Source organism: Pipra filicauda, unplaced genomic scaffold (genome assembly GCF_003945595.2).
Source record: "Pipra filicauda isolate LSUMZ 115617 unplaced genomic scaffold, ASM394559v2 scaffold740_size120307_pilon, whole genome shotgun sequence".
NCBI classification, from domain to species: Eukaryota; Metazoa; Chordata; class Aves; order Passeriformes; family Pipridae; genus Pipra; species Pipra filicauda.
In genome coordinates, this window is record NW_024104910.1 from 52,207 (window position 1) to 79,427 (window position 27,221).

The 27,221-nt window shown below is 52.2% G+C and overlaps 2 protein-coding genes across 2 annotated transcripts; one reads left to right on the forward strand and one right to left on the reverse strand.

Annotated features, from left to right (window-relative positions):
- Positions 1-528: 528 nt before the first annotated feature.
- Positions 529-1,720, reverse strand: TM2D2 (TM2 domain containing 2). The gene is made up of 4 exons (XM_027713712.2): positions 1,498-1,720; positions 1,333-1,420; positions 1,144-1,259; positions 529-1,034 (listed from the first exon to the last, which is right to left on the reverse strand). The coding sequence occupies exons 1-4, from the start codon at positions 1,683-1,685 to the stop codon at positions 821-823; spliced, it is 606 nt and encodes a 201-aa protein (XP_027569513.1). The 5' UTR covers positions 1,686-1,720; the 3' UTR covers positions 529-820.
- Positions 1,721-3,146: 1,426 nt separating this feature from the next.
- On the forward strand, positions 3,147-27,205 carry ADAM9 (ADAM metallopeptidase domain 9). The gene is made up of 22 exons (XM_027713707.2): positions 3,147-3,318; positions 10,440-10,537; positions 10,942-11,006; positions 12,017-12,095; positions 13,885-13,961; positions 14,696-14,885; positions 15,653-15,718; positions 16,151-16,222; positions 16,764-16,933; positions 18,070-18,151; positions 18,882-19,015; positions 19,231-19,402; positions 19,490-19,582; positions 19,783-19,978; positions 20,361-20,466; positions 20,892-21,081; positions 21,720-21,800; positions 22,288-22,393; positions 23,397-23,535; positions 23,993-24,095; positions 24,346-24,473; positions 25,213-27,205. The coding sequence occupies exons 1-22, from the start codon at positions 3,210-3,212 to the stop codon at positions 25,319-25,321; spliced, it is 2,565 nt and encodes an 854-aa protein (XP_027569508.1). The 5' UTR covers positions 3,147-3,209; the 3' UTR covers positions 25,322-27,205.
- Positions 27,206-27,221: the final 16 nt, after the last annotated feature.

A 27,221-nucleotide genomic window follows, 5' to 3' on the forward strand; every position in this document is an offset into this window, starting at 1 on the left:
CTTCCTTTTCCCCTTTTTATTCAGCTGGGTAAGTTTTCAGCCTGCAGCTGGTGGGGCTTCCTCTTTTGGGTGCGAGGCTGTTGCAGCTCCCACAGGCAGCCTGTGCTGGGGGGTGCCTGGCACATGGACAGGAGCTGCCCCTGGGCAGCTCGGGGCCCTTCCCAGTGCTCTGACAGCTCCTGGATGCTCCAGACAGCTCCAGGTAGGAATGAGCTGTCACTAATGAGTGACAAGAGCTGCTTTGGAGAGGCCAGAGTGGGGAAAGGAACATTCTCCAGAGGATGCAGGTTCTACCAAACCTAACCCAGCTTCCCCTGAGGGAGGGAACAGGGTGTTAATAACTTGGAATTAGAGCTCCTGCCTTTGCCACAGAGTCCCTGTAACAGGGGTTACTCAACCTTACAGGTTCCAGCCTCAGACCCTGTGTCCCCTGGCCGAGTGGCCCATGACCATGAGGTAACCAGGGCCCTGGGGCTGGCCCCCATCTCTGTGTGGCTGTGACTCTATTAATCCCCAAACTACGTGGAGTCAGCTCCTTCCAGATTTTATTAAGGTTTGTTTGACCTCCTGTGTTTGCAAGGTCTGATTTCTTAAGCTGTCATCATGTGGGGAGTGGGGGGGAGAGAATCCAGGTTATTTTAAATAAGCAAAATATACACTGAACAACGTTGTGTCCAAGGTTTGTACAGAAGCATTAACGAGAGGAACTGCTCTGCACGGTGAGTTCCAGCTCTGTCAGTCCACGCTGTGCCAGGCAGAGTCTGGGCTGTGCTGGGAGAGAGGGGAGGTGCCCTGGGGGGGCTCCAGCCCTACCCCTCCCTCAGTACACGGTGCACCAGTTGCTGCCATCGCTGGGCATCAGCCCTCCGGTGATGAGCAGGATCAGATCCACAAACCACCAGATGCCCAGGCCCCCCAGGGTCAGCAGCTTCCCCACGGCCGTGCCGGTGTGGCCCAGGCAGAACCGATCCACGCCGAAGCAGCCCAGGAAGAAGGAGTAGAGCAGCGTGGTGATGAAGTAGTGCCCGGTGTACCTGCCAGGGGAGAGGCGGAGGGGTCAGGGGGTGTCAGCCTTCCCTGCCAGCCCGGGGAGGGCTCCGTCCCGCGGGCACGGGGGCTGGGGGGACACGGGGCCGCTCCTACTTGACGCAGGGCCGGCTGCCCCGCAGGAAGCTCCGCGGCTCGGCGCACTCGATGCCGTCCAGCGCCCGGCACTGCACCCGCGTGTGGTCAACCTCGCCGTGGGCCTGTCCGCCGAACTGCGGCGGGGGCAGCGCTCAGCGGGGCCGGGGGGCTCCGCGGGGCCGCCCCCCGCCCCCGCCGCGCCCTCACCTTCACGCAGCCGTGGCCCAGCTCCTGCTGCGCCGTGGCGTTCCCGCCGTGGTCCACCGGCTCCTCGCACTCCACGAACTCCTCGGGGCTGCGGGGAGGGAGCGGCCGGTGAGGGCGGTCCGGGCTGGGCCGCTCCCGCCCCGCCGCCCCCGGCCCAGCGCTCACAGGTAGGTGCAGAGGACGAGCGGCGCCCGCGGGTCTGTGTAGGCCCAGGCGGAGGCGGGCGGCCCCGGCGGCGGGTCGCGGGCCTCGGTGTCGTTGCCCGGGAGGCCGCGGCCGTGCAGCAGCAGGAGGTTGCCGAGCAGGAGCGCGGCCTGCCCGCACAGCAGCGCGTACCCCACGGGCGGCGCCATGGCGGGACCGCCGCCCCGCCCGGCCTCGGGCCGCGCCGCCCCCAGCCAATGGGCGCCCGCCGCCGCGCCCCCCGCAGCCAATGGGCGCGGGGAAGGGCGGCCCGCAGCCAATCAGAGCGAAGGCGGAAGAAGCCGCGGAAGGGGCTGCGCGCCAGCCGCGGAGGCGATTGGCTGCCGGGGAGGGCTGGCGGCCAATGGGCGGAGGGGCGGGGCGCCGGTGCCGCGCGCGAGCTGCTCGGAGCGCGCCTCCCGCCGCCGCTCCCGGGGCCCGCCGGGGCTTCACCGGCACCGCCCGCGCGGAGGAGCGGAGCTCCGGGACTGGCAGAGCCTGGTCTCACTTGTGGCTTCAGACGCTGCAGAGCTCCAGGATTTATTGGGTGGTTTCACCTGGTTCTTCAGAGAAGCTCCCATCGAGCCTGAACGACAGCTCTGTGGATGTGGGCATCCCAGGCGTGTTCCACCTCGCTGAGCAGATGAGCAGGGAGTTGATTTGACCCCAGACGTGTGCTCAGGAGCTGTCCCAGCTGTCTCACCTTGTCTCTGGAGCCCCAGGGGGTGTTGTCTTCAGTTCCTTGTATTGCAGGGCTGCAATAGCGGTGCTGAGTGATGGGAGAAGCCAAGGGAGATGGATGTGGCTCTTGCTACATCTGGACCTGGGAATCTCTTGCCCCTCAGGCAGGAACCATGGGATGATTCATGTTTGTGCATTATTTGTACAGTGCACAGAGTTATCTGTATGCGATCCGTGATATTACCATAACTCATGGGAAGCCTCCTGTATCTTGGGCAATGCCCAGGCACAGGGTATTTACCCCCTGACTCGAAGGCTCTGGAGGGATGGAGATGGAGATGGAGAACCTCGGTGTGGTGTTTGTCTGGCCTCTCACACGCTGTGTGTCGTGCTGCTCCTCCATCGCCCAAGTATAATGTGACAGATGTGTCACACGTTGTTTGCTCCTGCTTTTCCCAGAGGAAGACGCCGAGTTCTGAGGCTGCCAGAGCTCAAGGAGTGTTTGGAGAATGCTCTGAGGGACAGGGTGGGATTGCTGGGGCCGTGCAGGGCCAGGAGTTCCGCTGGATGGTCCCTGTGGGTCCCTCCCAGCTCAGTGTATTCTGTGATTCTGTGCTTCCAACGTGCCGCGCAGTTTTTCGGCAGGAAAGGCCGGCGGAGCGGCCGCGGCCGCGGTCCGTGCTGACACCGGCTCCCTTCGCGGGCGTTTCCTTCGGGACCCCGTCGCTTTGGGGACTCGGTTGTTTTTTATCCCCAAAAGCGCTGGAACAGTCCAGGTTCTTCCCGGGTGGCCCGGGGCGGTGCCGCTGCGGGTGCGGTGTCCCGGCGGGTGCCGGTGCCCGGGGCCGGCTCTGGTGCCGGTGCCCGGGGCTCGGGGCCGTCCCGGGGCTCGGGGCCGTCCCGGGGCGGGCGGGCGGGCGGCCCCGCCCCGGGGCGGTGCAGCGCAGGCCCCGGCCCGGCTCCATAAGGCCGCGGGGCCGCCGGCCGGACCCAGCGCCCCACCGGGAGGGGCGATGCGGGCGGGGAGCGCCATGGCCCGGGCCCGGAGCCGCCTCTGCCGCCTCCTGCTCATCCTCCTCGTCCTCCTGCTGCCGCCGCCGGCCGCGCCCGGGCAGCCCGCGGGTGAGTGCGCGGGGCCGGGCCGGGCCGGGCTGGGCTGGGCCTGCCGCCCGCACCCGCCCCGGCCCCCGATTCCCGTCCCCCCTTCCCCGTCCTCTCCGGAGGGTCGGGCCCCCCTCGGCATCCCCGGGGGCGCGGGGGTCTGTCAGCCCCTTCCCCTCCGCTCCGAGGGGTGGCAGGTGGGGCGGACGCCGCCCCCCTCCCCGTGTCCTTGGCCGGAGCGGGGGGTCCTGTCCCCGCGTGCCCCGCGGCGCGGGGGGCTCCGGGGGCGCGGGGGGCTCCGGGGGCGCGGGGGGCTCCGGGGGCGCGGGGGGTCCGTACGCGGGCGGCCCCGGCTGTCCCGGGGGATCGCCCGTGTCAGCAGGACGTGCTGCGGGTGCCGGCCCTGCCCGGCATCGTCCGTGCCCCCGGGCAGGGCTGCTGCGGAGGGGCCGCTGCGGCCCCCGGGACGCGCGGGGCGGTGCCGGCGGTGGGCGCGGGGCCCCTCGCCCCGGCCCGGGTCGGCAGGTGCCCGGCAGCGCTGCTGCTTCGCTCCCCCTTCGCTCCCCGCCGGGCGCGATCCCGGGCTCTGGCGGGGCGGGAGGCAGAGCACCCCCGGGAGGGGCTGTGCGGGTGGGTGGCCTTGGCCATCGAGGGGCCCGGGGGTCCTGCTCGGGGCAGGGATGCTGTCCCCGGGGATTGGGGGCAGGACTCAAACGGTGTGCTCGGTGTGGCTTTTAAGGAGTTGTTGCTGGTGTGTCCTCAGGGGCAGTTTATGGATTGAGACCATTCTGTTTATGGGCTCTTAACGGTGCTGATTCAAGGCTATACGTACACAACAGGCAACGTACACACAATTGTCTCTCTCTCATCATTTCCCCCTCCTGAAGGGACACACATACCTTGTTAAACTTTTGTGCTTGTCGTTAATGCATGTTTTTATAGTCAGGGCTTCCCAGCTGAGGAATCTTTTCTAAAGCAGGTACTGGTGCTTCATGCTGAGGACAGTGTTCATGTGGTGGGTGCCTCTCCCTGAGGGATTCTGTGCTGGAATCTCTTCTTTCACTTACGGGGGTGTTGCTTCCACACCTGCCAGCAATGTGAGGTGAAAGCCAAGCTTTGAGAGGTGGCTGGGGGTGGAGGTAGCACAGCCTGGCTGGAGGCCAAGGAACACAGTCTGAAATAGTGCATCTCTGGGATATCAGGTGCTTCCAGTGCAGTGGTTGGTGTTTTGAGGAGTCTGATTTTAGTTCCTACCTGTAGGAGGGAAGCACAGGCACTAGTTCCCAGTGGTGGATGGCAGTGGTCCTCTCTGCCTTCGGAAACCTCTGTCCCAGCTAATAATGCCAAACCTGCCATGAAACATAATAAACCTCCTTTGTCTGAAGTCTGAGCACGAAGGAGAGGGTAGAAACCTCCAACTTTTGGGTTATAATACAAGTGCTTTGTACACACATAGGGATGAGGAAGAAATGCAGTGTTAATGGAAACTATTAATTGAAACTTCCTGAATGACCATAATCACATGATGATGTGTAGCCTTAAGGGATTTGTGGAGTGTGGCTTTTCCTCTCTTATTTGTGTCCGTAGGAGGCCTCAGGGTTTGGCTCTGTGACTTAAAAAAGAAATCATAGGCAGGGGCTGTGTTTTTTGCTACTTGATCTCTTCCTTGGTGTCACACACATACCACGATTTTAAAGGAATTCTCAAAGTGCCTAAGTGCTTGGGTTTGAATTTCTGGGGAGACATGGTATTTGGTTAAGATAAATCTTTTGTTTAGATCATGGAAAACACAGCACTGCCTCACCCATATTTCAACAAATCTGAGACAATCATTCAGCAGAATAAAGAGGGGATTTGTGGTTATTTCCTCCATGTGAGGAGTAATGAGAAGAAAGATATTTCAGTGTGGCTAATGTTGCCTGTTGTAGTCCTTTGCTTTCAGAAAAAGGACGTTTGAACCATTACTTTAGAGTCTCTGCACATCTCCATCGTTCTCATTTCTCAAGCTAAAATTAAAAAAAAAAAAAAAAAAGAAAAAATGCATTGCACAGTTCCCTTTGGTGGCCAAATGTAAAGCCAAAATCTCCAAAGAGAAGGTTCCCATGGACTCTGCTGTGTCAGCAGAGCTGCCACTCACAGCTGCTGAGGTGGGCAGGAAGTGAGTGGGCTCCATGTGCTCAGCTCCTTTCCATGGACACGTTGTCACGGCTGGAAGGGAGGGACTTCAGGGCCATTGATGCAGAGGAAGGGTGTCACGGTGAGGTTATTCATCTTCCTCCACAGGGTATTGGGCTCTGCCCTGCTTCTCCTTGTGAGAAGGTTCCAGGGTGCAGAGGATCTTGAGACAGTACCAGCAGACACGTGTGACAGTCCTTTTTGTGGAACAAGGGGAGCTGTTGTCTTGCAGACAAATTAATGTTGCTTTAGGAAGGGCAGAAGGAATGGGGAGAGTCTAGACAGGAAACACTTACAGCATAGGTCTGGATTTCAGCAAGGGGAAGGTAAGAATTTTCTAGGAAATACTGCTGTGGAAGAGCCCTGTAACCTCATCAGTGTCCAACACCCCCAGTGAGATACTGAGAGAAACTGCATTAACTGTTCTGGCCAGCTTTAATGTTACACAAATATTCCAGGTGAGCAACCCAGGGAGTAGATGGTGCCATGAGGGTTGGTCACCTCTTCCTGCCTTCTGAAAGGCACTGGGACAGCAGGAGACCCAGCAGGTCTGAGGGCTGAGCACAGGGGAGGGAACAGATGGAAAGAAAAGTCCCCTGTAGAAGAACAGCTGGCCAGATGTTCCTGGGTGCTTTGAAGATGAAGCACCACCAAGGCACTCTTTTTAGCCTTTGAGGTATGGGAGGAGCTGGAACTGCTGGCCCCACAGGACATGTTCCTACTTTTAGTGGAAGACTCGCTAGCTTTGTGTTTTGTATAAACCTCTAAACATTTTTAAGTGGACTTGGATAATATTTACACAATGAAAGTGAAGGAGGTGTTTGCTTCCAGTAATCCAAAGAGTAAATCCTACTACAGCTGTGACTTTAGTGAAAAAGTCAACTGCACCTAAAAATGCTTTTCCTGGTATGTCATTGCTTGGAGAAATCCACTGAGGAAGCAGTGGTGGTTCTGTTGTTCTGAAGGACGTCTGTAAGCCAGGCCATGGAAGTTTCTCCTCAAACAGACACTGCTTGGCAAAGTCCTTCATGATTCTGAAAATAGGATATGGAGAATGCAGATTGATCTGGCAGCTGGTGCCCTTCCAGCCGGTTGGGATTCAGGCTCCTTAAAGGCAGGGATAGCACTCCCGGTGATTTGGACACATGAGAGAAGTATCTGGCAGAAAGAAGTGGCTTTGAAAGGACAGTGCAAAGTGTTCTGCTGAGGTGGAAATAATTGTGTGCACGAGATCACAAGTATGAGAGGGTGAAAAATGGGGAGCAGGAGTGTGTTGGCCGGAAAGGGAGTGAGTGTTGGAGTAGGTTAAATGACAAGTGAATCAGCCACATGCCATCTGTTTTGGAGGAAGATTAACCTGTGGAGATCCATAAACACACAAAGCATGTGTGCCTTGGTACGTGTGAGGTCTCACTGGGCTGTTGTGTTCTGTCTTTTTTGGGATAGGTACAGTCTGACTGAAGAGTGGAGCCAGAACAGCCTAATATGAACAGGCAGGGGTGTAAGATATAGGTTCCACAAGGAAATATTGAACACTGGTGTTCCTTAGTTGAAGGAAAGGAGAGGGGATTGTGACAGCACACTGTGGAAATCTAAAAATTTGCAGCCAGAGAGAAGGGAGTGAACTGTTCACCTCCTGTGGGGATTAGAGGTACGGCTTAAAGCACAACAAACGTGGTCTGTGGGAGATCAGATTGCTTAGTGGAGCTGCTCTCTGTGGAACTGGTCCTGCCCTGGGCCCCGATGGGCTGGATGGTGTGTAAGGCTTTTGGCACTTCTGGTGAGCAATCCCCTGGCAGAGTGTGGAAGGGCTGGTGTGGCTGACCTCGGCTGTTAATTGTAATTGATGATAACCAGGGTCAATTTGATGAGTTTGGGTATTTAATACTTTAGCAATGTGTATCTTTTGACTCACGTGCGTGGTTGATGGAAGATTAGAACTCATTGCTGTGAACTGATGCCCTGGGTTTAGCATGGTTTGGGTCACACAATCTTCCTCCTCTGTGGGGTTTATGGCACGCTCCTTGTTAGCATCTGCCTGCAGCCCAAGCTGCTGAGCTGCTCATGTGCTGCTGAGCTGGTTTTTATGAAATTAGTTTAGTTGGGGGTGTAATAGGCCACAGTCTCAACTTTTTTTTTTTTTCTTCCATTTAAGAGAGTATCTTTGACTTCCCTTTGGTAGTCTTGGGAAGGAGTCACAGCCCAGGAAGGATGATAATTGAGGGGAAAGGCGAGTGTAGGTGGATGTAGCTGTGTGCTGGGACTCTGTAGCTGAGCCAGCAATCCGTGGGCATGCCAAGGTCAAGGAGGACAGGGGTTGTAGCATGACCTTTGCTGAATACAGATCTTACCTGTCAGGCAGTGAACACCCCAAGAGCTCACCTCAGTGTCTGGGGAGCCGTTATGGCTGTGATGTGTTCCCGTGCTTTTCAAGCTCCCACATGCCATGGAGCGTGCACAGAATTCCTCCGGTGGATTTGGGGCTGGGAGGGGAAGATGATTCACGAATCCAATGCTTGCTAATTAATGGCAGCCTTTAATGAGATAAGTGTGGCGGATGCAGTGGTGTTTCTCTCTTGGGAAACACGATCCCAGCCCCTGTTCCAGCCGGGAATGGAGCAGCAGCAGCGTGTTCTCGGTGGTGACGTGGTCCAGCTCTGACAGCTGCCTTGGCCAGTGGCAGGAAGCACCTGAGGACCAGAAGTCCTGTAACTTGCTGAAAGATTTCTTACAAACGGCTGTGCTAGAGAACCATTGATGTATTGCAGTGGTCTCCCTGCTGGAGACTCCCCATCACCTCCCAGACTCGGGGTGGCGAAGGGAGGGAAGTAGGGCAGAAAGTGGGGAGAGAATTGTCAGAGTGTTCAGAGAGTTGAAAATTGGCTTCTTTTAGTGCCTCTGCTCTAAGAGGATCTTCTTGGAGTTGTAGTCTTCCCAGAAATCCCTCCCAGTTCTGCTTCATGTGATGATTCACTTCTTTGTCTTCTGCTTCCAAGCAGCTCTTGGGGAGACGTGTCGTGTTCCAAGTGCTGTGAAGGTTGGCTGTGCCCTGCTGTTTGTGTAACGTGTGCCCTGAGACCTCCAGAACCTGGTCCAGGTGCCACAATGTCACATCCCAGTACAACAGGCACTTGGGGCTGGCAGGGGGAAAGGACAAGTGCAGAGCAGTGACCTGCAGGAGCTTGGGGCTGGGCACGAGTGGAGTGTGTGGTTGGAAATGACAAATGTAGAGAAGTGATTGCTGCAGTGTGTGCTTTTGGAGGTTCATCCCAGGGGAGGAAGCGTCCCTTCCCTCCTCTGTTTTCGGGCCAAGGAGGTATTGACACTGTGTTCTGGAGCTGGTGACCGTAAGGGGTTGCTTTCAGGAATCTTATCTCTGGTTTTTAAATACCTTTTGTTCGATAAACACCGTAATTAATGAACGTTCTGCTGCAGTATTTGCCCTGTGTGATTTCCCGAGAAGCAGCCTGGCTGTGCCTGTGCTCAGGGGGCAGAATTGCAGTGTGACAGGCTGGGGCAGTGCAGTGGATCCGTGGCCTCCAGACATGGACACACAGTTATGGGAGGGAAGCTGGAAGTGACCCCATGGCTTGTTCTTTGGGGAGACTGGTGGGAAGAGTGCGGAAGTGGATGTGCTTTTCCCGTGGGATTCCTGTTTGAGTGCTGACCTGAGGTGATGTGTGTCAGCCTGCCAGGGATGGGAAGAGGCAGCAAAAGCATCTGCAGGAGCCAGAATGTCACTGCAGCCTGGGGGCTTTTGGGGAACCCCTGGCATTTAAAGCCTTTGTGGGGGCTCTGCCCGCTTCCCAAAGGATGGAGCAGGCTTCCCATGGAGGCTTTGAGCTCACAGAGGCTGTCCTTTGACTGGAGGAGCCAAAGGCCCTTTGGAGGTGTGGTGTGAGTTTTGGTGTGCCCAGAGGGGCTGGTTTTAGATGGATGCAGCATCCTAGTCCCACTTGAGAGGTTTTGGAGTATCTTGGACACCAAACACACACTCACTCACCTGCCCCAGACACGGTGATGATTTCTGGAGACAGATGCTGAGGATAACTGTTCCCTTCCCCCTACGTTTGCCGGGAAGCTCAGGCTCCTCTGAGCTCATTGATTCCATTGCCATGAGCCAGTAAAACCACTGCTCTGGATCCTGCCTTCGATCCTGGGCGACCAACCTCCTGCTTCCTGGGGGAGCAGCTTCCGAGCCCGGCACTGGCAGACACCACCATGACAGAAAAGTGATTTGCATGTGCAGTTTATTGTTGTTTACACACTTGATGTAAAAGAGTTGCTTGCAAAACCTGATGTTTTATGGAGGGAGCTTGAACTCTGGATTTGTGTTTGGTTCAGGGGATCTGTCTGATGTTGCATATGCAAATAGTACATAAAGGGATCTGCGACGGCCACTTTGTTGCAGGGATTTGTTTCACCTCAGCTGTTTTGATGAGGCCCTTGAGAGCTGTTTAAGGACATAATGAATAGCATCAGGCTCGTGTCAGGGGTTTGGCTGTGCTGAGCAGGGCAAGGGCGTGAGGCTGAGCTGTGCTGTGGGAAGTGCAGGAGCTGCTGGAGCTCCTGGAGAGAGCTGAGCCGGGGCAGTTGTGCAGCTCTGCAGCACAGGACACCTGGGCTGGCACTGCCTGGGTGTCCTTGAGCGAGTCCTCCCTGCGCTGACCCGCTTTAAATGCTCGATTCCTGCTGGTGGAGGGTGGTGGTGTGGGAGATGGGTACTGGTAAGGCAGTAATTGGAACGTGAAGGTTTAGTTTTGAAACTTTCTGGTAAATTTGGTGTCTTCTCTGCTGTTTGTGTGTTGTTTTCTCTGGCCTCTCACAAGGCAATCCAAGTGTGCAATCCAGGCGTGTCTTGCTGGGAGGTTTCCTCCGTGCTTTTCCTGAGACAGTGTTTTCTTCCCTGTGCCTCATGCTTCTGATTACTTTGTTCCTTTAGCCAGCGTTTCTCTCCTGCTTTCCAGGTTTCCAGCAGATTTCCCTGCTCTCTTCCTATGAAGTTGTAACCCCGCAGAGGTTGGGAAGGGAACGGCGAGAGGCTTCCAACAGCTCCTCAGTGCAGGTATTGGGCAGCCTTACCTTCAGTTTAGTGTCTGCTTCCTAACGAGATCCACCCAAAACTGGCCTGAAACGCTCATGGAATGCTGTCAGACTCATCCTGCAGCAGGCAAGCATCCATCCTTGCAGAGGGTATCACCTCCAGCACTGCCTGTAGCTAAGCACCAGTTGCTGCAGTGGGTTTTTGATCTGGGTGTAAAAAGTTGCATCGTGAGAGTTGTTCAGCACTGGAATGAGCTTCAAGAGGGGTCAAGAAATCATTCCCCAGTTACACAGGAAGGGATGCCAGCTTCTGGAGGCAGGGACAGTTATAAAATAGATTCCAGGCTCACCCGCTTTTGTGGATTTCCAAGAATGTTTTATTCATTGACATGAGTAAAATGCAACTCTTTTTGTTTTTATATTCAGGACAAAGTGTCATATGCAATCGAGATCGAGGGACAGGAATACACGATTCATCTAGAGAAGAACAAGTAAGTGATGAGTTCCTTCAACCTGTGGTGTCCAGGTGACAAGCTGGCAGGTAGCACACGAGTTCCACTTCCTGGGGTTCTCTGTGGGGAGTGCAGGAACATCCCAGCTCTGCAAAAAGGGCAGAGACTGAGTCCCAGAGTCCTGGCTATCAGCCAGAGACGTTTTTAGATTCCTGCAGCCCTGGGATCCCCTTTCAGAGCAGGAAGCTGCAGTTTGCTCAGAGGGGATCTGGGAAACCGTGGACGCGACTCTTTCCATTCACAGCTAAAAATAAACAAGCTGAACTGCATTTCGAGTAAATATTTTCACTTTTGTCTGGGTTTGGTTTATTGCTTTAGGCTTGTGTTTTTTCCTGTCTCAGTAGCACAAGGACACTAATAAATGAGGGAACTGACTTTCCATCCAGGGCCACTGAGAGCTCCCAGCCAAGACAGATGCTGTCAATTTGGGGCTGAAGTGTTGAAGGGCCACTTAGAGCACCAGCACGTGGCCATTGCTGCTCCAAACTGCCCTCGTGATAGAGACACAACTGTACAAGTCCCTGGGGAGCTCCAGCTGCCACTTGCCAAGGCTCTGACCCTCAGAAACGTGGGAATTCAGCTGCACCACATCAATGGAATCACCAGGATGGCGCAGCAATCTTAGTCGTGGGAGACTTTCCCAGTGCACTTTCTCCCAAAACTGGGCAAGAGAAGGCATATGCAGCAGACTGAGGGCTGGGATTTTTTTTTCTTGCTTGAAAACAGGCTTTTAGCACAATTTAATGGGTTTTGCTGCTTGTTTTACTCTCTGAGTGGTTCATTAACAGTTCCACCATTCTGCTCTCTAGGATTTTGCTGTGGAAATGCACAATTTCTTCATTAATTTTGGAGGTTTTTCCTTTTGAGTACTTCCTTATTTAATTGCATTTTACATATTTGTCACACTTTTGATTAGTATCATCTTGGTCCTCTGCTCAAGTGTCATTTCGTGAAATTCCTCTTGTATTCCTTCTCCCCTTTCCTTGCAGAGAACTGCTGCCCAAAGATTTCACAGTTTATACCTATGACAAGGAGGGAAAGTTGCAATTGAAATATCCAGATGTCCAGGTAGGATTTCTTTCTTTTCATGCCCGCACTGAAGGTGAGTGGAACACTGAGCATCTGTGAAGTCAAGGATTACAAAAGGATAGTTGTATTTTCTGCTGGGCCACCTTCAGGACCCACTGCCCTCTTCCTGGAGAGAATCCTTAATTTTGGATGAGGATCTAGCCTGTAATGGACACGTATTTTCTGATGTGGAGGTGGTTGCTGTCTCATTAAAAGCTGCTCTTTCTCTAAAAGGCAGTGCTGCTCTCAGCTGTCGCTGTCTCGTTGTCAGAGCAGTCCTGTCCTTGTCACACAGCCCAGCGTGGGGCTGGTGTCACTGCTGCCTTCCTTCTCCCAAGGACAGGAGCCTGTGGGGCAGCACTGGGTGCTCTGGGGACTGTACAGCAGCTTTGCTTTTGTTTTTGCACACAATGGGCTTCCAGAAGGGTCCCAGCGTGACCGGTCGCTGCTGACCCTCCGTTCAGCAGGGCTGGCTCGTGGTCACTGACCACTCTGGAGGGCTGACAGGAGACCCATTAGCCCTGAAGTTTGGGAACTGCTGGGAGGGATGACTGAGATGGAGGCCGGAGGACCTCTGAGAGGATGTGATCTGTGCAGCACTGGAGTTACTCCCCTCAAAGTGCATTTCCAGCCTCCTCCTGCACGAGCAGCCTGCCTGACAGGCTGCCTGTGGAAATGTAACTGCTTCAGTGGAATGGGAGTAAAAAGCAGGTTGTGTGATACAAAATGCATGAGAGTATTTCTGATGGCTCCACTCCTCCTTTGAAAGGGAAGTGTTAGTCATGCATGATTCATAGGATCTTGTTCTTGAAAGTAGAACACCTGAGTCAACTGAGTATTTGCTTCCTAGTTAAAAGGGATTGAGTAGAGGAAAAATGCTTTTTCTTCACGAGGTCGTGAGAGTCACAGTGGCCCTGAAGGATTAGCACATGCCTTAAGTGCTTTCTGCTTTCCTTGCTGAGCAACAGGTGACAGAGTCTGTATTATAAACCCCTGTAACAGTGTCCAGAAATGCCCCTGCCAGAGAAAATGGAGTGTATTTGCCCCGTGCTACCCCTTGTCTAGTTTCCAAGATACGTATATCTGGAGGGCACAGGGGAAGTGTTCCCTCTGTCAGGCTGTCCTGCAGAGCCAGAGAGCTGTGGCAGTGCTGGTGGGTGAGGACAGCAGGTCCTGTCCCTCCTCCTGCTGCGGAGAGGCCGTGGAAGAGCCAGGACTGTTTGCCAGAAGACTGAATTGGCCCAAATCTGTAGGGAGGGGCTGACCTCGAAATGTTTGAGGCAGGGTGGAGGATGGAACAGGAGAAGGGGTAGCCTGGGTCATGTTAAGAAATCCAGCTGCTGGATAAGGCTCCAGGCCCGCTCTCCTGGTGTCCCTCCCGTGTCGGCAGCTCCGAGTCCGGCTGCAGGAGGAAGGGCTGAGGGGCCAGTGGGCTTTCAAACTGAAACCCATAGTGAGCTGCTGGCCCCTTTGAGCTGGGAGGAGTGTCTGCTTTACAGGAGCAGGGATCCTGTTGAGTCCTGTGTCCTGGCATCTTGGCTAGTGTCATGTATGTCAGTCCTCGTGGGACCAAGGCAGGTCAGGAAACCTTTAGATGCACGTGAGCAAATGTGGTAGAGCTGGAACAGTGTTAGAAGCTGCAGAGTGTAAGGCATGTGGTAAATCTAACTGCAAGCCTTTTGTTTTCTCAGGTTGTAGTCACAGCTGGTCAGTGGTAGGTCAGAGATCCCCCTGGGTGTGCAGGTACTCCTGGAACACGTGTGTAACACGCCCTTGTTTTCCCCTCCAGGATCACTGCCATTATCAGGGACACGTGGAGGGGACCCTGGATTCCGTGGTGGCTGTCAGCACTTGCTCAGGGCTCAGGTAGCACAACTCATCCTTTGTGTCCTGTCTGTCGTGTCGTGGCTGCTGACCCTGAAACCCAGTTCTGCTGGTTTTAGCTGCAGCTCAGCCAGTCAGGGGGTCACTGGCCAGGCTGAGCTGCCTTGGTACTGTTGTCCTATGGCATCTTTTATTCGTGGAGTTCCCAGATATTTGAAGTACTATTAAGTTATTACTGCAGTTTGTTACCAGTAGGTTGGTTTTGACACAGATTTCTCTTATTTTCTGATTTGCACAGATGGTCATGTCAAGGAACTGGACCTAAGTGCAGAAATGAAAAGTCAAACACCAGTCTGCAAATTTCACCAAATTGGCCCTAAAGCTTGTGCACCTCAAGTTTGATTGAAAATTTATTCTGCTTTGGTCTGATTGCCTTTTGGTCTAATGTTTTGAGCCATTGATTTTTTTTTTTTTGCAGGGCCATGCCAGGCCCCAGAGTAGCAATAGTGTATTTGAACTAAAGCATTTCTGCTTAAGGCCTGTGATGTAATTCCTGGGGCATTGCAGATTCCTACAGAAGTGTTTAATTTACTGGATTTGTAAGGCCCCCTCCAGTGAAAGGCTGCTGCCAGGCCTGAAGTGGAGTGTGCTGGTTTGCAAGGACTGAGATACAGGCAGGCCTTGGTTATCCAGGAATAACTGTTCCTTTGTTCTGCTTTCTGGGTAACTGCCCTCTGTGCTTAGTGCTGGGTTTCTCACACACTGCCATGTTCTAGGGGCTTGGTGACAATAGGGAATGTCACTTACGGGATTGAGCCCATGGATTCCTCCTCTGGCTCTGAACACATTTTGTATCGACTGGATAATGTGAAGAAAGAGCCCACGACGTGTGGAGTGAGCACTGAAGGCCAGGAAGAGGAACAGGCCGAGGGAAATCCCCATCCCAGTATGACCCAGCTGCTCCGGGTAAGTCCTTCCCAGTCCCCTGTAATGGGTTTTGTGAGTTCACCTCAGAGTATGGAAGCAGCTTAGCAGATTTCCTTGGGCTTAGCACATACCTAAAGGTTTATGATTTGGGAGGTTTCTGCACTGCTGGAAAACTCAGTCCCTTCACCAAAAGCAGTTTCCTCCTGCCTCTGCACGGGGCAGTGAGGGGGGAGCAGCTGCTTAGAATGTTCCTGGGCCTTTTGGGGGGGCTTTTAAGGCCAGGAACACCACCCTGGTGGGGAGGCTTGTTAGGGAAGTGCTGCATCAGGAGCCAGGAGAACATTGTGGTGCTCATTCCATCCTCCTCACCACCACAAGAGCAGTTTGCTGGGAAGGTCCTCCTTGCCCTTCAAGGACTGGCTGTGCAGGAACAAGATTCCAGTGAAAGCAGGGGAATGAGAAACACTGTGTTTCACTTCAAGGTTGTTGGCATTTGCTTGTAGTATCTTTCTGCCCCTTTATTAAAGTGTGTGCTGTCTTTTCAAAGTGACCTGTGTGGAGAGTGAAAAGATCCCTTGCTTTTGAGACACAGGAAGTCTTTGTGCAAGCTGAGTTTTAGTGTAAAACCCAGAAATGGTCATTGCATTGGATTACACTGCTTGTGTTTGGCACCCTGTGCTTTGGGTGTGTCTCAAACCACTGGTTGTATCAAGTGAAATATGACAATGTCATGAGGTTTGGGGGTTTTTTTCCTTGTTTACATGGGAATTAATAAAACTGAAGTTGTCTAAAACTTTTTTCCCCAGAGAAAGAGAGCAGTCCTGCACCAGACAAGATATGTGGAGCTGTTCATAGTTGTGGATAAAGAAAAGGTAGGGATTGTGTGTGGCTTCCCCTTTCTTCTCCTCAGGAATGGGCCTGGAAAGCCCTCAGGCTTTGTTACTCCCAAATGGCTTGTTGAAAAACACTGACACTTTAGCCAAGATTGTGCAAATATGCTATCCTAGAAGTGGATGAATGTGTGCTATGCAGTCCTCCTCAGGAAAGGTGTAAACTACCAGACATGGAGAGGTTCTGTCAGCAAGGAATCTTGTAATGAAAGGAAAGCACATGGTAAAAAACTGCCTTTGCTGTTTTCTTTGGAATATCGAGCTGTTGAGCTCTCTTGATTCACAGCATCTTGGAGATTTGGAGCCAGACAAAAATGTTTTTCGTGTTCTTAGCCTTAAAATGTTCTGTTCCTTCTTCTGACTCTTATCTTTATCTCTTCTCTTCATGACTAATATTTTTTTTTTGTCTTGCAGTTCGAAGATTTTGGGAAGAGTGAAACAGAAGTAAGAGAACACATGGTGCAGCTGGCAAACCTGCTTGACAGTGTGAGTAGCAGGGATGCTGTGTGCTGCAGCTCTGCTGCCTTTTGTAAACTTCCACCTCAGGGTCTGTTCTGGTACCACTTCAGGGAATGCATCACCGTGGAAGCTTTTCCACCTCTAAATTCATCTGCAGCCAACCACCTGGAGAATTAGTTTAGGGAACTCTTCCAACCTGTGCTACCTACAGCAAGTGACAGGACAGATTGTTGCAATTATTGCAATTCCTGTGTCTGTGTAAAGGTTAGGGTAAGTGAGTTAATCTGTAACTTGACTGTTTCAGATGATATTTCTCAGGATTGAGACTCCTTTTTATTTCTGTTTGGTGTCTTTTTTACAGTGTGGCATTTAAGCATTGATCCTTCACCTAATGAAGGTCTAAATTACAGGGCAAATGCATTCTGCTGATTCCAATTGTGTACTAGCTGGGGGGGGGAATCAAACCCACACAGAAGGTGGATACTTGCAATAAGATCTATAGCACCAAGCCACTTGTTTTTATCTGAAGGCGTTAATAAATACTTCTCCTCTTTTTTTTCTCCCCCAGATGTACATCATGCTGAACATCCGCATCGTGCTGGTTGGTCTGGAGATCTGGAAGTACGAAAACATGATCAGCATGGACGGGGGGGCCGGGGATGTGCTGTGGAACTTCGTGCAGTGGCGAGAGAAGAACCTCGTCGTGCGGCGGAGACACGACAGCGCCCAGTTAGTGCTGTGAGTGCCAACCCTCCCCTGGGAGACCAGGGAACTCCTCCTGCTCCTGCCTGCTCAGCCCAGCTGTTGTGCCAAGAGGAGCTGCTGGGCAACCTGCAGTGGTTCATGTCTTGTGGAAACATTGCCAGTGAAGTGAAGCGTTTTTAAGGAGGTTTCTGTGCTCTCTGATTTCGGTGCCCTCTGACAGGTGTATTGATAAACAACACGGTTTTTTCTCGTCCCACGTGTTCTGTGTTGTACTTCTGTTCAGATAATCCTTTGTCACTTTGTGACAGATGGGGCTTGTGATCCAGGGCCTTTTCCACTGGAAAATGAGCACAAACGTGGTGCAGAGCATTGCATTTTAACAGGGAAAAAGTTGTCTCTGCAGTTGGTGCAGTCACCAGAAGCCGGTGACGTGGTTTGAATTTGGCACAGGATGTTAATCTGTCTGTCCCTGCTGCCTTAAGCAAGCCCAGAGCTTCCTGAGCTGTTCTCTGCCCTGTTCCAGGACGTGTGCCCCAGTGCACTTCCTACTCCTGCAGATAGCACAGGCCTTGGGAAGTCACAGCCCAAAGCAGGGAAAGGGCAGAGGCAGGAGCACAGCCCAGACTGCCCTTTCCTTCCTCTGGGAGCTGGGAACCTCCTCCCCTCCAAGGCAGAACAGCAGCATGCAGGTGATAGGGAAAATGGCTGAGAAAATGCTAATTTTAGAAGTTGTTCTCTATGAAGTAAAATGTGGTACAAGTGTGCTGTGGCACTTCAGCTTCGAGAACAAAGTGAGAGAGTAATGAGAAGGAAGTTGACAAAGGGAGAAATCCATGGAGCTGACCAGAGCAGAAAGGCAGCTGACAGCAAATTAAACCAAGTGATTTTAAGGGTGGACCATTTAGCTTTTTATGTGCAGGGGAGATGTGGAAGAGGCTGACTTCCTGCAAACACTTGTCTTAAATTAACAAAATTAAGGAATCTTGAACAGAAAGCTACAGCTGAACTGGTATGTTCATGGCTGCAGTCAGTAGCAGCAGTGCTCCTGTGTCAGCCCTGGAAAGCTGGAGCAGCAGGATTTGTGCCCCACAGGCAGGAGCAGTGTGCTGATGGGCTGTGAGTGTCTGAACAGTCAGGTGATGGCCTTTCCTTTCTCTCCATGACCGTAGGAAGAAGGGGTTTGGTGGCACAGCTGGAATGGCCTACGTGGGAACAGTGTGCTCCAAGAGCCATGCAGGAGGCATTAATGTGGTGAGATTTCTTTAGTGATCTCTGGATGTGATCAAGATTGGAGTTTTGCACTCCAGAAGTCTTCCTGGAAGTGCAGAATCTTTCACAACCAAGCTGAAGTGGCTTACTGGGGGCTTTTATATTGTCCTCAACCATTTCTGACACTTCTAGGATATCTGGATCACAACTTCTCTGCTCTTCTCTGCAGCACTCATGCAAAAGGGACAGGATTTCTCTGTGATATTTTAAGCACTCCTGACTTGGAAGTGTGTGGGAGCTGTGGGTGTTCTCAAATCTGTCCTGTGCTGTCTAACCTGCAGCCATGACCTCCCTGAGCAGTGCCAGTTCACTGCCTGTTTTATGTGGAATTGCAGAGCCTTAATGAACTGAGCTGCTGGTCTTGGATAACTGGCAATCCCAGCAGTCTGGTTTCCTTGGACTAGTGACAGAAGTGCTGGAATTTGCACGTTTCAGGAGATCAGGGCTGGTGTGGAGAATTCTGGGTTTTGTGTTAACGTTGCAGCTGCTCCAGAAAGCAGAGGTTGTTGGGTAGTGTCCCAAAGAGATTTCTCTGAAGGCTCTTATTACTAAGCAAATTCCATGCACTTGATTGGAAACCCGGCACTGTTGATCTGAGAGTCCTGATAATGTAGAGACAGAACAGCAGAAGTGTCTCTTTGGCACATATGTAAACACTGACTGTGTCAGTATAAGTTCTCTTCTGACTGCCTTCTGTTTCACTCCTGTGCAGTTTGGAAGGATCAGTATCCAGCTGTTTGCATCCATCATGGCTCACGAGCTCGGCCATAACCTGGGGATGAACCACGATGACCAGCGTGGCTGTCACTGCGGGGCCAGCAGCTGCATTATGAGCTCTGGAGCATCGTAAGTAGCTCACCCAGGGAAGGCAAAGGAGGGTCAAAACACCCCATCCATGTACTTCATTGTTGTGGATTACTTTTGTCTTCAAATTCCCCTTTCAGAGAGCAGTGTCACGCTTGTAGCTCATGGGGAGAGCGAACACCACCCGTGTTCTGCAGACAGAGGGGATGCTCGTGGGGTTTCTCAGTGTAAAACTCAGCTCGTGCTCTCTGTTGCAGGGGATCGAGGAACTTCAGCAGCTGCAGCGCAGAAGACTTTGAGAAGCTGACCCTCAACAAGGGTGGGAGCTGCCTGCTCAACGTTCCGAGGCCCGACGAGACCTACAGCATCCCGTACTGCGGGAACAGGCTGGTGGATGCTGGGGAGGACTGTGACTGTGGCTCACCAAAGGTTCGTAGCTGGGTATTGCTAGGGCAGCCTTGTGCCCCTTGCTCAGAGGGGACAGTTTTGTGACACTCACAGTACTTCTGTTCTCAGGAATGTGAGAGTGACCCGTGCTGCGAGCCAGGAACTTGCAGGCTCCGATCAGGTGCTGAATGTGCTTACGGTGACTGCTGCAAAAACTGCCAGGTAGGAGACTCCAGCCTGTTGTTTGGAAGTTGAGGAAAGAAGAGCATTGGCTCAGCCAGTGCATCTGTGAGAGGGAGGTGTCCTGTGAGTCCAGGGCTGCAGATCAGCCCCATGTGGGGTGTCGTGGGTCAGCTGCAGTGTCTGTCTCTGCCGTGAGGTTCCCGTTTCCTGATGCAGTTTCCCCTCCCTTCTCCCCTCAGCTCCTTCCTGGAGGAACCGAGTGCCGGGTGAGTAACAACGAGTGTGACCTGCCCGAGTACTGCAATGGCACGTCCCAGTTCTGCCAGCCCGACTTCACCGTGCAGAACGGGCACCCCTGCCACAACCAGGAGGCCTACTGCTACAACGGGGTGTGCCAGCACCACGACGCCCAGTGCCAGGACATCTTCGGCTCCAGTAAGGCAGAGCACGGTGTCCCAGCCTCTCTAGGAGGTGTAACTGAAGAGTACACTGAGTTTTATTTAAAGTACAGTCGTTGATCGTTCCCGGTGCAGTGGGGTTTCTGCTCTATGGGGCTGCAGTGAAGCCATGAAGAAATATTAAGTGGTAGAACTGACTCAGTGTTGAGCAACTGGTTTTTTCTCTCTTTTTTAAACTTGGAGCTTGTAATTGTAAACTTGGAGCCACTGTCACCTCCTCATGGTTCCTAAGCTCCCTGCTGCATGGTGAATACTTGGGGAAGCAGGGTAGTTGCTTTGGGTATGGGAGACATGGTGTGAGATGTTTCTGTCCCTGGGTAATGTGTCTTCTCCCTCTGGGGATGGGCTGTTGTTTGCAGAAGCCAAAGCAGCCCCAAACATTTGCTTTAATGAAGTGAATTCCAAGGGGGACAGATTTGGCAACTGTGGTTTCCATGGCCATGACTACAAGAAATGTTCCAGCTGGTGAGTTGAGCCCAGTGCATTGGGAAGTTCTGAAATGCATCGTTGGGAATCTGAGTTTGGGTGCTGTGGTGTCCCTTTGGGATGTTGCAGCGGGTGCACCGAGGAGGGATGTGGGGCTGTGGCGAGGAGAGTGTGTTCCACATCTCCCATCATGGATTGTGCTTGTCCCGGGGGCTCACATGTGGGCAAAGGAGCAGTAAATCATCATGTTTTCCTTAATGTAAAGATCCCAACAGCTTACAGAAAGAAGGGTGCTCTTGCAGCACTGAAATGAGGCCCAGTTCAGTTTTATTTGTCAAGTTGCCTCAAGTTTATTTTCAGGTAGTGTCTTCAAGTACAAAGAAAAAATCAAATCAAACGTGTGGTAGTCTTGTTCTCAGAGTGAATTCAAGTGTCACTACAGTGTTCCTGTGTTGCTGTTGTAGGAATGCCATGTGTGGGAAGCTGCAGTGTGAAAATGTGAAAGCCATGCCTGTGTTTGGAATCAAGCCTGCCATTATCCAAACTCCCCTCGGAGTCACAGACACCACGTGCTGGGGGGTGGATTTCCAGCTGGGCTCTGATGTCCCAGACCCAGGAATGGTGAATGAAGGCACCAAGTGTGGTAATGGAAAGGTAATTAACAATTAAAAAGTGATATCCTAATGTAATAATTCGGGATGTTCACGGGAATAAAATTTTCAGCTGCATTGTTTGGTGCATATTTATGAGCATTATTTTTTGATGCCTGCAGTTAATTTAAAACTCAACGAGTCCACTGATTCCCCTCACTGCCCAGGACTGCACTGCTTGTGCATCAAACACTTAATGAGCCTTTCACTTGTAGGTGAAGCGAAAGAAATTGAGTTTGTTGAGAGCCAAAATCTTTGCTCTGTCAATGAGCAGGAAGAGCCAGGCCCGCACAAATGCCTTGAAGACAACTTTCAATTAAAATCCAACTAAAGAGCACAGAGGCTTAGCCCAGGCAGAGGAATGTGCATTCCACACGTCCTTACTGGGCACAATTTAATTGCTGTTCCTTTACATTCAGACTAGAGACAAAAGGCTCTAGTGCCAGCTCAGGCCCCATGCTGAGAGGCCTTTTGTGGGACAGAGTTTCTGCAGAGTTGGGGTTTATCAGCGAGAGTGTGAGAGGCTTTGTGGCAGCGAGCACTGTGTGGCTGCACAGCCCCAGGCTGGGAGCAGGGAGCTGGGCAGGCAGGGGGGCACTGAAATGTCCTCTTCCCTCACCTCGGTGCATCTCTGTTCCCCAGATCTGCAGGCACTTCCAGTGCGTGAGTGCCTCTGTCCTCAACTACGACTGTGATGTGGAGAAGCAGTGCCACGGGCACGGGGTAAGCAGGGCAGGAGGGGCAGCAAGTTTTTAAATGGTGATTAGTAACTTTTTGTTTTTCTGTCTTGTGTGAACTGTAACACTCTCTATAAAATGTCTCTAGGCCAGAGAGCCTGTAACAGTGTCAAAAAAATCTTCGACGAAACTCTTTGCCAGGCAAGAATTCCCAAATCCAGTATTACTAATGAAATTTGACTCTGCATCTCAAAAAAAAAAAAAAAAAAAAAGAGGCAAGCAAAAGCCATGGTGTGTAAGCTGTTGGGATAGCTAATCCTTGGAAGCTTTTCCTGAACAGTGCTGTGCGTGCTCAGTCATGTGAAACCTTGGGATGCCTGGCCAAGAGTTTGGAGCTGACATAGGAGAGTTACTGGGTGAAGTTCTCCTGGCTGAGCAGAACAGGACAGAACAGGCTGTGGCTGCTGCACAGCTGCTCCAAATGCATGGAAATGGAAGTTACTGAGTTGTGGTGTTTGTGTTTTGGAATACAGGTGTGCAACAACAACAGGAACTGCCACTGTGAAGCAGGCTGGGCCCCCCCTTTCTGTGACACCAAAGGCTACGGAGGGAGCGTGGACAGTGGCCCTCCCTACAATGGCAAGTGGTGTGAGGGCTCTGGGGTGGGCTGGGCATCCACACACGTGGGGAAGGTTTGGTGGATGGCTCTGCACTGGGTTTCACCTGTGAACAATCCTAGTGGAGGTTTTGGGCTGAAGGTGTTGCACTTCTCTCCCTTGCGATGCTGGGCTGGAATGTGTAAGGATCTGGGTTGGTTTAGTTCAGGTGATTTCTGCCACCTTGGGCTTCTCTGTATTGGAAGGGAAGCCCCAGTGAAGGGGACCACGATTCTTGCATGTGAGAAAGCAAACTGACAGAGCAGGGAAGCTTACTTTGCTCACAGAGGGTTTGAAGATGAATTAGGAAGCCAAAGCCAATCTATAATTTGGAGAAAACTTGTGCTGTGTCCACGTGGAGTATATAAAAATTGGATTGTTTTAATAGCTTCTGTGAGCTGCAAGAATGATCTTGAAGACTGTTTTTCATAAGATGATGTGGGTTAGGGGAAAGCTAGACACTGATACAATAAGAGAGTGGATAATCACAGTGAGCATGGGCGGATCCCTCAAATCATCAGGCAAAAAAGGGAAAGGCTGTTTTAGTACAGTCTGCAGGAGAGAAATTGCTGCATATAAAAAGGTAGAGATTGTTAAGAACCCGACATCTTTGCCTACAGCAAACAGTGGTTGGAGAAGAGGAAGATTTAGGATCACACCAAAGAGCAGAAGCTCTGTTTTCCTCTCTCATAACATCTTCACAGTAATGAAAAATGAGGATTGATCTCCTAATTCAATATGCTGCTGTAGCCCAGGGTGTCATGGCACGTATGGCTCTTTCATCTTTGACCAGACAATCCCTGTGAAAAGATAAACAGAAAAGAATCTCTTTGGGCATTTATCTTGCAGCCTTACCAGGTTCTTCTGTTTTTCTTCTGTTAAAAAATGGAAAATGGTTGTAGAACTAATTCACTGCTGCTGTGAGTCAGGTGCTGGTGGTGACACCACATCAGACTCATTTCTTCCCCCCGGTTTTGTGCCCTCAGACAAGGACACCTCTCTGAGGAATGGCCTGCTGGTGTTCTTCTTCCTGGTGCTCCCACTCCTGGTAGCTGCTGCTCTGGCCTTTGTAAGGAGGGACAGGCTGAAGAGATGCTTCAGGAGGTTGATGTCCCGCTGCCATTCGTGAGTGCCTTCTCCTTCCTTCCTTCTCCTCTGCCCTTTGAACACCCTGTGGATGTTGTTTATACAACCCAATGCCAAGGTGTGGAGGCATATCCCATTCCCAGGATGTCAGGCAAAGGCCCCTGCATCCAGTGACACGTGTAGCCTGCCCCTGGCAATGACAGAAAAGACAAATTCACCCTAAATCAAGAAAGCAAAGAATTTTCTCTTTACCATTACGTTTGTTGTCATGCACTGGAGGTGGGGGTCTATATTTTTGGATCCCATCTTGGTATAAAGTGGCAAAGGGAAGCTCTCAGTCCTAAACAGAAAAAGAGTTGTTGTTTACTAGATTTGTGGTAAATATTATCTTCCTGACATTCGATGTGTAATAAGACAATATAAATCCAGCTGCCAGGGTTCATGGCCTGCACAGTCACTGTTAAGTGCTCACACAGTCCCTATCCACGGATTTCAGGTCACTTCAGTCACCTCCTCCTCGGCCAGACACCGAACCCAGGGACTACCAGCACAGAGGCTTCTCCCACGGCACCCCTTACGCTCCAAGAGCTGTTCCCACGGTAGGAATCATCTCCTTTCCATTACTTGTTACTCTCAACTAACAGATGACAGTATTTTATATCATTTTTTCCCTAATAAAAGCCTCGAAGTTACTTCTCCATTTCTGGAAGTGGTGTTTTCTCTTTGCTGAGAAGCAGAGGGAATACTTATTTCCTAATCAGTGGTCTTGAGTGTCACTTAACCAATGACGCAAATATTTCGACTCCCTGCGTGCCATTTGTGAACGTTCCTGTTGTGTTTTCTTCGCAGGATATGGATCCAAACACCTTTCCTGTCCCAGCTTACCCAGTTAACCAGCACCCTCAGCAGGCTTTCCACCAGCCCTACTACCCCCCTCCGCAGTACCCGGTGCAGCAGCCGCCGAGGCTGCCCAGCAGGTCAGTGGAGTTACTGCAAATTCCTGCTGGCACTGAAGGGGTTTATCCCCCTGACCTCCATCCCCAGGAGCACTGGGGTGTTCCATCACGTGGGGTGTGCAGGCAGGGCTGACTTCTCCCTGGGAGAAGTTTCTCCTTCCCTTCACCCCGAGCTGCTGGGCCATCACCCACTGCCTTCATCCTGCCTGGTGATGAGGGGGCTCAGCCCTGCTGGGGGGCACCTTTGCCCTGCTGGCAGGTGAATGAAAGGCCTCTCAAAACAGGCAGTTTAAAAAGAAATTACTCCAAAATCTGTCACTTTGCTGATTCGTGAATGTTATGGCCAAGTGCAGGATCATTTCTCATCGCTTTGAACAGGAAGTTTTCCTCTATTTTTCATCTTCCTTCCTCACTGTGCTCGTGAGCTGTAATGCTGTGCCATGACACACATGGGCCTGGGAAGTGTTGGGTACTGAGTGGGAGCTCCTTAATATAGCTTGCGTTGGTGGGGCACTTGAGGGGGGGTGTCTTTAAATGATTTGGGGAGAAAAGGTGACTTTTAGCAAACTGGGGGTCCCTGAGGGTGTCAGGCAGCGGAAGGCAGAGCCTGAGCCCGTGGTGTGTTCCAAGGGAGTCCTGGCACGGAGGCCAGGACTGGGAGCAGTGGTGTGGTGGCCGGGGGCTCTCCTGCTGGGTGGGTGAGGGCTGTGGGTGGTGGGTGCAGCCCCCGACTGATGGCAGCTCCTCTGTCCTCTTGCAGGCCCCCACCCCCGCAGCAGAAGGTCGTACCTCAGGGGCCGCCACAGCAGAAATGTTTACCTCAGGGACAGTATTACCCTTCTCGACCGGCACCTTTGCCTCCCAAATAACTCCTGGCTCCCTTGGGGCCTCCCGTGGGCTGACCCGTTGGCTGCGGCAGAGCCGGAATCGCGGCCCCCCCTCTGGCATCGCTGCCGGGGCAGGGCCAGCCAGAGATCCACACCAGGAATGTAGGACTCTACACTCATAAATACCTCGACCAAAGCTCCAGGGACTGACCCCCCGGCCTGTTCCTCGCTCTGCAGCCGGGCTGGCAGCGGGAGCGCGGCCGCCTGTAGGGAAATAGTCCCGAAATCCGGCACGGGGGCGTCGCTTTGGGTTCCCCCGTCCCTGCCCTGAGCCCTGGTAAGGAAATTGTCTGGTTCATTGTCATCTCTCTGACTGTGCAGTGAGGAATTGGAGTAACCCACCTGCAAAGCAGGGAGAGCTGGTCAGTTAATTTACAGTTACTCTGCATGGACTAGAAAGTGTTTCCTGGGTACACCTTGATGGCACAGGTGGAATGAGGTCTCAGTGGACTTTTTCAGAGGAAGAGAGATATATTTTAAACATGTCTGTGCATGTATATATGTTTATAGATGCGTAACGATGCACTTAAATTCTTAATTCCATGCTGACTGACACTAAGCTGTGCTATAGGAGCACTGAGTTTAATGCTTTTTAATTAGAGATTGGCTAAATGAGACTCCTGTACTAATTCCCACTAATACATGGATGGGCAGTGAAGATAAAGGTACGAGAAGACACGGCCATATTCTGGTTTTAAAGAATGGGGTGCTGATAGGTTTTAATTCAGGTCTAAAGACAGAGCAGCAGTTCCTGCAGGACACTAGGAAGCAGGAAGAGTCTCTGCCTGGACCACTGGAGCTTCTCTGTGCACTTCAAATGGAAACCTGGTGACTGATGCACCCCCTCTTTTAATCCCCAAACCTTTGTAGTGTCAGTCAGGATGCTTTCAGGCCACCTTGTGTCAGACTAGACTGCGAGTTTGGAACTCCTCCTGAGCAGAGTTGCTCAGCATCCAGTGTGCTAGGAGAGGAGAAGGAGCTGTGCATCCTGATCCTATGGAGCCGTGGGTAGAAGCTGGATGTCATGGTCACAAATAGGAATCTATTGCACAACTTGCTAAAAGTGCTGAAGAGAATGCTGGGCTGTCTCACTCTGTGCTCGCCACAAGCACAGCTCAATCTGTAAAATCCCCCCAATATTGCCAAAAAAAATCATGTTTTCCTCTGTATATACCTATATAAATATATATATATAGTGTGTGCAGTAATAAAATACTTGAACTCCTGTGGTTTCCCATAAACTTAGACTAAGATTTATAACACTATTAAAATCTGTAAAATGTCACCTAGAATTTCACCAACTGTGCTGGTGGGGGTCTCCTGTTTGTTCTAAGATAATCAATCTCTTCGTAATGTTGCTGTGTCCTGCTCCCCCGTGGCCGTCTGTCTGTCTGTCTGTCTGTCACAACGAGCTCTGCAGCTGGATGTGGCCCATCTCCAGCCCCAGTCGGAGGGTGGGACGGAGGAGGGGATCCAGGGAATGAAGTCATCCAGAGGGATGTACTTCGCTGTGTGTGACGCTGTGTGTCTGAACTAAACTATGCTGAAAATGGTGCCTTTCCCAGACAAAGGGTTTTTGTACTCCCGGCGTGCACGCTGGGACGGCCGCAGCCGGGGAGGGCAGGGCCGTGCGGGGTTAGAGGCGATCCCGTGGGCAGGAAGTGGCTCCAGTTTTTTGTGTAGAATACTGAAGATGACTACTGACTTCCTTTTGTAAAGGGCACGGACACCTGTCCCCAGGCGGGGCTGGAGCTGGCGGGGCTGTGGTCGACACCCGTGTTCACCTCCACAGCTCCGGCCAAAGGGCTGCTCCCAACCCCTTTGTACGGACCCAACGAGCAATAAAGATGCCAGTTTTGTACAAGGCTCTGCCTCAGCCTCT